At 45.9% G+C, this 11,322-nt stretch overlaps 1 protein-coding gene across 1 annotated transcript in view; it reads right to left on the bottom strand.

Moving 5' to 3' along the window:
• The window catches only part of Eddm13 (epididymal protein 13), a 30,095-nt gene that overhangs the window by 13,893 nt on the left and 4,880 nt on the right, over nt 1-11,322 (bottom strand). The window contains exons 2-4 of the mRNA XM_031390916.1: nt 5,729-5,755; nt 3,112-3,165; nt 2,601-2,622 (exon numbers count right to left, since the gene is read on the bottom strand). Coding sequence (XP_031246776.1) covers nt 2,601-2,622; nt 3,112-3,165; nt 5,729-5,755 — 103 coding nt within the window. The remainder of the gene's footprint in view (nt 1-2,600; nt 2,623-3,111; nt 3,166-5,728; nt 5,756-11,322) is intronic.

Here is an 11,322-nt window from a genome sequence, read left to right as displayed (position 1 = left end):
CCCCCCGCAGTCAGGGAGGAAGGCTTGGATCCTGTTTTTTATTTGGTTTTGTTTTCTACCTATAAACACATATAACTCCTGCTGTCCTGTGCTCTAGGACAATGGGGCAATTTAAAAATCTGCTCAAATACTGAGACTCCAGTAATACGTCGTACAGTCCCAGACCCCAGTTTACAGTCCCTTGAAGTGAGCGGTGCCTGAAAGCTACCTGGAGTCTCCTCCACTAGTGGGAAAATTCCTCTAAAAACAGCTTTCTCTCCCCTTCTCTCTCCTCCTTTTCCTCCCCCACCCCACTTTTTTTTTTCTACAGAACCTTTTGTAGCCCAGGCTAACCTCAAATCTGATATGTAACTGAGGCTAGTCTAGAACTGCTAATCCTCCTGCCTCACTCAGCTTTCATAATGCTGGCTGGGATCATAGGCAAATACCACCATGCCTAGCTCCCTTCTTTCTTGTTTTACCTTCCAGGTATCTGGAAACATTCAGTTACCCACAAGAAAGGAAGAAGAAAAAAAAACTGTAAAACAATTTTCTTTGCTAGGCACACCTGTAATCCCTGCACTCAGGAGGCTGAGGCAGGATGATCAAGAGTTTGAGGTCATCTTTGGTTACATACAGAGTTTAAGGCTAGCCTGGGCTACTTGAGACTTTCCCACCCAACAACAAATACCCAAAGGGCATCAACAATAAAAGGAGAGAGAACTTACTTTTCACTGGAAGGCAGGCAGATTGGAGCAGGATCAGGGAGTTCGTGTGGGAAAGAATAAAATGAATGAGTCCCTTCTGTCTCCGGTGCCTTCCATTTTCTTCCATAAAATACTTTTTGAGGTGTTTGAAGATTGTTCCTGGGTTCTGTTGAACTAACTTAGAGAGGAAACCAGTTTCGCAGACTCCCCTTGCCTTATCTGTGAGCATTAGCAAAATCTAACCGGAGCCGTTTCCCTTGCCTACCTGCACGGCTGAACATCCCTGATCCACAATGGCTCCAGGACAAGATTTTTGAGTGCCAGGCTGAGGCGTGAATAGTTTCCCTTTGACTTATTTTCATTTTTTTTTTAAGTTTATTTCACTTTCTTTACATGTATATGCCTGTGTAAGCATGTGTGTATGCCCTTGCAAGCCACACAGAGCCATCAGGCAACTGTAAACTGTCTTACATGGGTGGCACCTAACTCAGGTCTCCTAGGAAAACAGAAAGTGGTTGTCACCACTGAGTCACCTCTCTGGCCTCCATTTGTTTTTGCTTTTTGAGATAGGGTCCTCTCGCTCCACAGACCAAGGCTATCCTGCAACTCTTTCTGTAGGTTCAAATCCAGCCAAACCACCACCACCACCACCTCCATCTGTCTCCCAAGTGCTGGGCTACCAGCCTAAGGCAGCACATCCAGGCTTGGATGTGGATGTTGTCCAGATCAGACTTGGGGGGGGTTGGATAAGTGTCTGAACTGATAGAGTTGATGCAATGCTCACAATTCTGAAAAATGTCTGAAATTTGAAACACATCCAGCTTCAGGCATTTCAATTAAGGAAACCTCAAGCCACACTAGACTAGACAAAAGAAGAATTTGGCTCAGCAGATCAGAAACATCCAATATACTCATATTGTACAATCAGGGACTTGCAATGGACTAAAACAAGTAAGTCGATAGAATTGTTGTGACCCATTCATGATTCTGTCTGCATCATTGGCCCTTCATCCTCTGTCCTCCAGTGTACAATCCTATCTGGACAGAGTTCCCCCAAACTATTTCTAGTTTTTCTCTGTACAACTTGCGAATTACTTGCTCTAACAAACTTTCTTGTGGTACTGAGGATTTGATAAAGGATCGTATACAGCACTTTACTGCTGAGTTATACCCCAAGCCCCTCACTGGGGGATTCTAGGCAGGGGCTTTGCCACTAAACAACACCCCCAGCCCTCACTGGGGGGTTCTAGGCAGGGGCTCTACCACTGAGCCACGCCCCCAGCCCCTCACTGGGGGATTCTAGGCAGGGGCTCTACCACTGAGCCACGCCCCCAGCCCCTCACTGGGGGATTCTAGGCAGGGGCTCTACCACTGAGCTATACCCTCTTTTTACTTTTTATTTTGAAACAGTTGAGTTCATGGGTACCCTGGACAGCTTAGTAAGAACTCATTTGAAAATAGAAAGTGAAAGGCCAGGTGATCATGACACATGCTTTTATTATGCCTTTAATCCCAGCACTAGGGAGGCAGAGGCAGGTGAATCTCTGTGAGTTCAAAGCCAGCCTGGTCTACAGAATTGGTTCCAGGACAGCCAAGGATAACACAGAGAAAGCCTGTCTCCAAAAACAAGGACAAAAACACCAACCCCCTTCCCCCCAAAAAAAACCCCAAAAGAATAAAGAAAAAAGAAAAAGAAAAGAAAGAAAGAAAGAAAGAAAGAAAGAAAGAAAGGAAGGAAGGAAGAAAGAAAGAAGTAAGTTTAAAAGCGTATCAGTGGAGCACTTGTTGGAACACCCCAAGGAGAAGCTGGGGGTGAGATTAAGTGGTAGAGCCCCTGCCTAGCACACAGGTTCTGAGTTCAATCCCTGGCAAAATGAGGGTAGGGAGATGGGGAGTCATAAGATTTCACAGTACTTACTTTCTTCTTCTGACTTGTCTGGAAGGAAGATCGAATACAGCCATGTTCGACATGGGTGCAGAGAAAGGAAGACAGAAGAGTGGGAGTGAAAGTGGGGGTGGGAAAGGGAGGGAGAGAGAGAGAGCACGAGAAAAAGAGGGGGAGAGGGAGAGAGATTGATTAATAGTTTTGCCACCAGATAAGCATCCCTGACCAGACAGAGACGAGATGAGGATGCTATCAGAAAACAGGCAACCCAACTCTCTCTCAATTTACAGGGTAAGACAGGGACTCGAGTCTGCAACCACTCTTTCTAAAATAAATATTTATGAAGCACTAGTGTATCCTGGGCATAAACAAGGTTTGGGTGAGATAATATCTACCCCCAGTGAACAATATCCAGGGTTTTCCAGGAGCTTGCAGGGGAGGTGGACCAAACGCCTCATGAAGTGGGACAGAGGTGGGAGTAATGCTCTGGTCGACCTGCAGGGTGTGGCAGGAACTTTTAAAGGAATGCTGTTTGCTGACCTGGAGTGGTTACCAGGGTAGGTGTCTTGGAGGATATGGTGTTTAGTCTGAAACCTGAAAGATGAGCAGGGATTAGCTGAGTGGAAAGATCTTGGAAGGGGAAAAGAAAAATTATCCCAGACATGGGGAAGAGTGTGGGTATGGTCCTACCAGGAAAGAACTCAGCTGTAAAACGGCTGAGAGACATGGTTATGGCTAGATGGCGCAAAGGCATATGGGTACCATTCTAAGAGCAAGTAAGGTGTTACTGAACAAACAGGATCTGTGTCCAAATCTTGGCTCATTCACCGCCTAGCTGCGTGAGCCTCTTCCAACTTTTCCTCATAAAAACAAAATCAGGAAGGTTTGGAGAGATGCTCAGCAAACAAGAGTATCGGCCGCTTTTGCCAGACTTTAGTTCTGATTCCCAGTACCCACAGGGTGGCTCGTAACTCCAGCTCCAGGGGATCTGATGCCCTCTTCTGGACACTATGGGTACTGCAGGCACATGGTTCACAGACATTCAAGCAGGTAAAACACCCATACGCATAAAACGAAAATAAATAAATTTAAAAGAAACTAAAAGGAAACAGTGAGCTCCAAGTTCACTGAAGAGAGCCTGTCTCAATAAAAAATAATGTAGAGAGTGATTGAAAAAGATATCGAGCATTGACCTCTGGCCTCCATGGGTGCACACACTGTCTGTGCACACTTGCATACATGCACATACACACAATGGAATCAAATTCAGGTGGTGTACATCTGTGGTCTCATGACTCAGGAGCAGAGGCAGGTGGACTGGGAGTTCAAGATTTGCTTAGATCTCTCTCTCTCTCTCTCTCTCTCTCTCTCTCTCTCTCTCTCTCTCTCTCTCTTGTATTTTTCAGACAGGGTTTCTCTGTGTAGTCCTGGCTGTCCTGGAACTTGATTTGTAGACCAGAGATCTGCCTGCCTCTGGTTCCCGAGTGCAGGAACTAAAGGCATGTGCCATCATTTAGGGAGATCTTCGCCACCACCACCACACACACATACACCTGCACCCAAAGGAATCAAAGCAGAATAACCAACGTTCATACAAAGGCTCCCAGAATGAGAGATGTCACTATTAAAACTGTAGCTGTCCTGGACAACACACACACACATTGCACATACACACAAGAATATATAACAGCATGAGACCATGGTTTCTCCACCAGGTTACACCCCACTCCCCTGAAACTAAATAGACCCTTCCATTCCTAAGGTCAGGGTAGTCTGTCACACCATGAAAAAAGTAACAGATATAGCCTGTACTCACTAAGTAGCCCAGGCTGGCTTCAAACTTAAGAGCCTCCTGTTTTGGCCTCCTAAGCGGCAGAGTTAGAGTTAGAGTTAGTTAATGCTAAGCTCAGCTCCCTTTTGACCTCATAGGTCCTGAGGTCTGAAATCAGGTCATCATGCTTGGCAGCAAGTGACTTTTGCCCAGTGAGCCATTTTGCTGCCTGGTTGCTAAACTTTTGTCAGTTGCTACTTTGCCCCTGATGACTCTGACCTTACCCCCACCTCAACCCCAAGTTAATTGTACAGACATTAAGGGACTATTGTTCTACCATAATGGTTTATACCAGTGGCTTTCAACCTGTGGGTGGAGACCCATTAGGGAGTCACAGAGCTCACATCCTGCATTTCAGATATTTACATTACAATTCAGATAATTACATTACAATTTACATTGCTATTTACATTACAATAGTAAAATTGAAGTTTCCAAGTGGCAACTGAAATCATTTTTAGGTTGGGGGTCACCACAACAAGAGGACCTACCTGTCTTCGAGGGTCAAAGTATTAGGAAAGTTGAGATATACATGTGTATGTATATATTATATTATCTAGCATTTCAGCTATTAGTGTCCCACAAGGTTGACATTAGAGGTTGAGGGCTTGAGGGTGGCTTGATGGGTAAGGGCTCTTGTTGTGCAAGTGTGGGGATCTAAGTTCTATCCTCGTGGCATTTATATAAAAAGATGGCTACTGCCACCTACACCTGTAGTCCCAATACTATGGAGATTCAGTGACAGAAGAATCCCAGGCACTTACTGACCAGAGCCAACCAAAAAAACCAGTGAGCTCCAGGTTTATTGAGAGACACTATCTCATGGAAGCAAGACTGAAAGAAATAGAACCAGAGCAATGTCCTCCCCTGGCCTCTGCACGCATACACACATGTGTGCACACAAACACACACAACTGGGACAGCAATATGGGTCCAACACATGTGAAGGTGCCTTCTAACAAGTCTGAAGATCTGAGTTCTAGTCCTAGGACTTACACAGTGGAGAGAGGGAACCGGCTCCTACAAGGCACCATCTGACTTCCACATGCTTGCCTTGGCACAGTATGATGGCACAGTGTGACTTTTTTTTTTTTGAAACAGGTTTCTCTGTGTAGCCTAGCTGTCATGGAGCTCTCCCTGAAAACTAGGCTGACCTTGAACACAAAGATCCTTCCACCTCTGCCTCCGAGTTCTAGGATTAAAGGGGTGTGCCACCATCCAGCATATTTTTTTTATTTTAAATTTAGAACCAAATAAACAAATAAGCAAAAGGCATTCTGTAGCTGTATCACTCCTTGTGAGCTGAGAACAGAGATTCACACTTACCATCCGGGGACAGTCTCCTCATTAACCCTGAGGGAGGAGACAAAAACAAATGATGCCAATACACAACAACCAAAACAGAAAAAAAAAATCCTCAGTGAGTGGACTTTCCCAGCCAAGTGTGGGGGAAGTGAGGCTACTGGGCCTTTCCTACTGAGGCCAAGGCCTTTCAGGACGGCTGAAGGGAGGGGGCCATAAAAAGCCCAGTTTGCTTGGTTTTTTAATGGATTTTTGCCACCAAGAATGTAGTACAAATTTCAACTTCTTTGTGGCTTTTTGTCCCTAGTAGTTTCCCTTTCTCTGAGTTGTATCCCCATTTTCCCTTGCACGAGGTGGATTTTTTTCTGGACTTATTACACTTGGAAGGTCAGGATATAATATGCTTTGACCCCAGCCAGTCAACCGATCAGGTATTTCCTCACTTGTGGACAGAGACAGAGACCCAGTCCCTGCTATCGAAGGAACATATAGGTAATTTCACACCAATAAAAAACAGGATAGACGACTCACCAAGTGGGACACAATAAACCCAAATAAAAACCCAAACCCCCTGAGAGCTGGTGGGCTCCTCAGAGTCCCTTCTTTACCCAATAAATCTGTAACATCTACCTTAAACATCTACTGTGTGCCAAGCTGTTTTTCTGTCTTTCCATCCTTTAACTATTAGAGAAACCCACCCACAAGGCAGTATCAACATCACTCAGAGTAGGGGTTGTCGACCTGCTGTGGGTCGTGACCCTTCAGGGGTCGGATATCAAATCATACATATCACATATTCATTACAATTCATAACAGTAGAGAAATACAGTTATGAAGTCACCTTATGATTGGGGTCACCAGAACATGAGGCACTGTATTAAAGGGTTGCAGCACAGAAAAATTGAGAACTACCAATTTAGAGTCCCTTTGACCCAGCTCAGTCGTATAAGGCACCACTTACTTCCAGTGTGGTCTGAACACCGAGTCAGGAGGCAAGTTCATCGTTGTACAGACATCAGGGAATGGGCATCCTCAAACTGAGATGGTTATGTTATCAGTATGTGATATTATGGTCTGCTGGAGTATATGCAATCTAGTACTGAAGGAGAATGTGACCCAGCAACATAGGGTTGCCATGCAGTACACAATCCCACTAGATTCTGAATTAGTTCCATCTTTGGACTTTTATCCTCATGCTAAACATTTACCAGTGTTCTATGTGTAGGCTCAGGTGTGTGAAGACGTAATATGTGTGCATATTGAGGCCAAAGATCAACCACCAATGTGGTTTGAGGAGCCATCTATCTTGTAGTTCCTGCCCCACCCCCAAGATTTAATTTTTTGTTTTTAATTATGTGTATCTGTGAGGGTATGTGCATGTGAGTGTAGTGCCTGAAGACAACAGAAAAGGGCAGCAGATCCCTTGGCGTTGGAGTGCCTGGCCCAATAGTCATCATCAGAGAGGTGTCATCTAGCAACCAATGGGAGCAGACGCAGAGATCCACAGCCTAACATTAGGCAGAGCCAAAGTAACCCCATAGAAGAGGCAGAGGAAGGATTGTAGGAGCCAGAGGGGTTGAGGACACCACAGAAGACAGCCCACAGGATCAACGAAGTGGGGCTCAGCGGTGCTCAGAGAGACTGAAGAGGCAAGCATGGACTGTGTATGGATCTGAGCTGGGTCCACTGCATATTATGGTTGTATAGCTTGACATTCTGGTGGGACTCCCAAGAGCGGGAGTGGGGGTGTCTCTGACACTTGCCTGCACATAAGACCCTTTTCCTCCTTCCTGTTGGGTTGTCATATCCAGCTGTGACATGAGGGTCTGTGCTCAGACTTATTGTATGTTGTTAGGCCATATTAGATGGATAGCCTGCTCTTTCATTTTTTAAAAAACAATGCATATGTTCGAGTGTGTGTGTGTGTGTGTACATGGACTATGGTTTGTTGGGGGGGGTCAAAAGAAAACCTTGAGTGTAACCCATAATTTTAATGTTTTGAGAGAGGGTCTTTCTAGCCTACAATCCTGGAACTTCATTAGACCAGACTGACCTGAACTCAGAGATCCTGCCTCTGCCTCCTGAGTGCTGGGATTAAAGGATGCATCACTACAACTGTCCTCCAGCCTACAAATTCTTGCTCCAAGTTTTGAACTACTCAGTCCATGACACGGTGACTCACACACTTACCCAAGATTCCTGATAGCATCAGGACCAGGCGAGGTGACATGGATGACCAAGGTTACAGATGAAGCACAGGATGTTGAATCAGTCGGGTCATAGAGACAACGCCATAATTAGAAAGCCAAAAAAACAAGATCAGGCTCTGGGGGCCAGGAACTTGTTGGAAAATGGAATCTATAATGGGTCGTGGTGCGTGGTTGGGAAGACTGAGGTTCCATAAGATTCCCAAGAGTCCCAGCAGACTCGGGAATGGGCTTGGGAGTGGGGTGCAGGTTTGGTTTCAGGCTTTGAACAAGGGTCTGAGGTGCATATTTTACATATCAAAACAGACTGGCCTCCAGGTTTTCCCAGCATCCCTCCCTCAGTCCCTACCTTGCAAACCCTGCCCCCAACCCGGAACTTTCCAGTCCTGGGCTGCCCTAGAGGCTTTTCCATAATAATCCAGCCGTGTTGCATGCACTCTCTCTGTCTGTGTGTCTCTGTCCCTCTGTCTCTGCCTCTGTCCCTCTGTCTCTCTCTGTCTCTCTCTGTCTCTCTGTCTCTGTCTCTGTCTCTGTCTCTCTCTCTCTCTCTCTCTCTCTCTCTCTCTCTCTCCTCCCTTTTTCCCTCCCCCCCTCGCCTGCGAGTTCTTTCTCTTTCCCCCTCCCTTCCTTCTTTCTCCTCCTCTCCTCCTGGCAACTTCCCTGGCCTCGGTCCTTGGGACCAGTAAATTCACCCGAGTGCAGGGTCCCAATAACCCTGTATTTAATATAATCTAATCTGGTTTGAGTTGGCTCATTTCACCAGCAGAGAAATAACCTATCAGCATTTAGTGAGCCGAGAATGGCAGTCAAAAAGCTCTTCTGCAGCTCTGCTGGAAGGAGGGGAAAGACTGCCCTTTGCTGTCTCCAGAACCAGGTGCTAGGCTAGGTACTTTCCTCTTTGACTATGTGTGGACTCCTTCAGGAGGGCACTGCACCGGAATTCACTACTGTGAAATCACTACTCACCTTGCCTGCTGCGGGTAATAACTCTTTGCCCCTTTGCTTCTCAGCTGGATTTGCCTTGAGCTTACTCTCACCAAGATGCAAACCAGTTACATATGGATTAAGGGGGAAAAACACTGAATTTGGTGGGGAGAGGGGAAGAACGGTGTTTGAATTCTATCAAGGGAGGTACTCTAGCTACTCAGATTCTCTTCGGTCCCTAGATTAGAAGCTAGGCTTTGGACACGGGAGAGGAAATGCTGGTTGAAAGTCAGCTTGTTGTTTCTGAGGGACAAAGGCAGCTAGATCAGAGGGGGAAGGAAATAGAGGCTCTTACCTTTCAGCACTGTAGACACACAATGTCAGGAAAGAGAAGATGAGCCGGGACCAAGGGACCATTTGTTCAACCAAAGTTAAGAAGGAGTATGGAATCAATTTAGTCAATTTGTACATCGTCCCTTAGTGTACTTCAAAGATCCCCCAAAAGGGCACGGGACTAGAATGGGGAGCTTTGACATAGCCTCTGGTTCCTCCATCTCTTTGAAGATGCAATCATTCCGGAAGTGAGAGCTCCAGGGAATCTAAACCCTCCCTGTTCCGGGAGATTGGCAGAATCTGACCCTATGCTCACCCGGAACTATACAGCCCACCCTGGCTATAGAGAAGTGGGGGCTCCCAACCTGGTCAGCTCTTTGATATCAAACTATAGTCATGGAAACCAAAAAAGGTTCTTTCTCAGCCTGGTCTACAGAGTGAGTTCCAGGACAGCCAGGGCTACACAGAGAAACCCTGAAACCCTGTCTCAAAAAACAAACAAAAAAAACAACAACAAAAAAAAAGATTCTTTCTTCCTCTCTTGCAAGCAGCATTCCTACAGGATCTGAAAGGGTGGCTGGCCTTCAAATCTATCCCCACACAATGACCTTTAGATCTAGGGCAAGTGGCCATGTTCAAGTTGAGAATTCTCTGAGTCTGCCCTGCAGAATGTGATGGTTAGATGTTTGCCCCCCTCTTTTGTCTCCCTGAGTTGGACCCCCGACCCAAACCCTTGTTTATATAGAGAGGGTTTGTCACTTACAGTTGACTGGAAGAGGAGTGGGAACCAGGAGCCACGGAGTCAGCCAGAAAAAAATGAGGCAAAGAAGATAGGGTTAATACAAATGCAAATTACCTCAGTCTCACCGAGTATTTCTTTGTTCCTTCCTGGAACACCCATTGTTATACACCCATTGTTATATAGGGAGGGACAACACTGATTAGTAACATGGATGGCCTAGTGTGCAGAACTTTCTGTGATGGTTTGAATAAAAGGGTCCTGGGGGCTGAATTCAGGCCCCAAGTCAGGCTTGAATCATCCTGCTGGGTCCAGAACTAAGCATATAAACCTCCTCTCAAACGGGTCAGAGAAACGATGGCTCAGCGTGGGAACTTAGAGGGTTTGCTACCTGGATTTGACAATGTTTGGCATGGCATATTTGAAGTGCTCAAGACCTGCTAGGTACTGGATTTCCATTGGTTCCCTCTCTCTGCTTTCAAAAGATAGCATTATCTTACATTTGCACATAAAAGCTCTTTCCATTTATTCCATCCAGCTGAGTACTAGGCATTTTCTTAGGCCGTAGGAATAGAGACAAGGGCCCATGCTTTCTGGCCACTCACAATCTCAGAGGCCTTTTCCTCTTCTATGTGCCACTGGAAAAAAAATTCTCAAAAGATCAGCCTAGAACCATTGAGTTATCCCTGGGACTTTTCGAAGGTATGATGGTTGACTGAATTAAGGGACTCTCGAGTAGCTGGGAAAGCATAATTGAATCCCCGTCTTGGAGTTTTATTGCTGTGAAGAGACACCATGACCTTATGAAACATTTCATTGAGACTGGCTTATAGTTCAAAGGTTTAGTCCATTATCATTGCAATGGGATGCATGGCAGCATACAGGCAGAAATGGTGCTAGAGGAGCCAAGAGTTCTATATCTTAATTTGCAAGTAGTAGGAGATTGTGTGCCACACTGGGCAAAGGAGACCTCAAAGCCTGCTCCCCCAGTGACACACTTCCTCTGACAAGGCCACACATCCCAATAATACCACTCCCTATGAGCTAAGCATTCACATTCATGCCTCTATGGAGGTCAAGACTATTCAAACCAACAGAATCTCATCATTGCATTGGTGGTTCTTGGTGCATCAGCAGCACCAAGCCCTTCCTCTTCTTCTGAGACAGAAGCTTAAGTGATTTAGCATTTGCTTTGAATGATTGTGTGGCCCCAGGGAGTGTCTGCAGGTATGCTGTTCAGCAGGCTGGCAGAGGAAGGGAAAAATCCTTACTCCCCTGCATCTGTAATGTCCTAACCTTGGATATCAAAACTCCAGGTTCCACACCTTTGGAATACCCAGGCTACATCAGTAGTTTCCTGGGGCCATGGATCTTTACCTTGGACAGTGTGATGGTTTGTATATGCTTGGGTGGGG

This window comes from Mastomys coucha, unplaced genomic scaffold, assembly GCF_008632895.1.
Source record: "Mastomys coucha isolate ucsf_1 unplaced genomic scaffold, UCSF_Mcou_1 pScaffold21, whole genome shotgun sequence".
NCBI lineage: Eukaryota > Metazoa > Chordata > Mammalia > Rodentia > Muridae > Mastomys > Mastomys coucha.
This window is presented reverse-complemented; position numbering and strand designations above follow the sequence as displayed.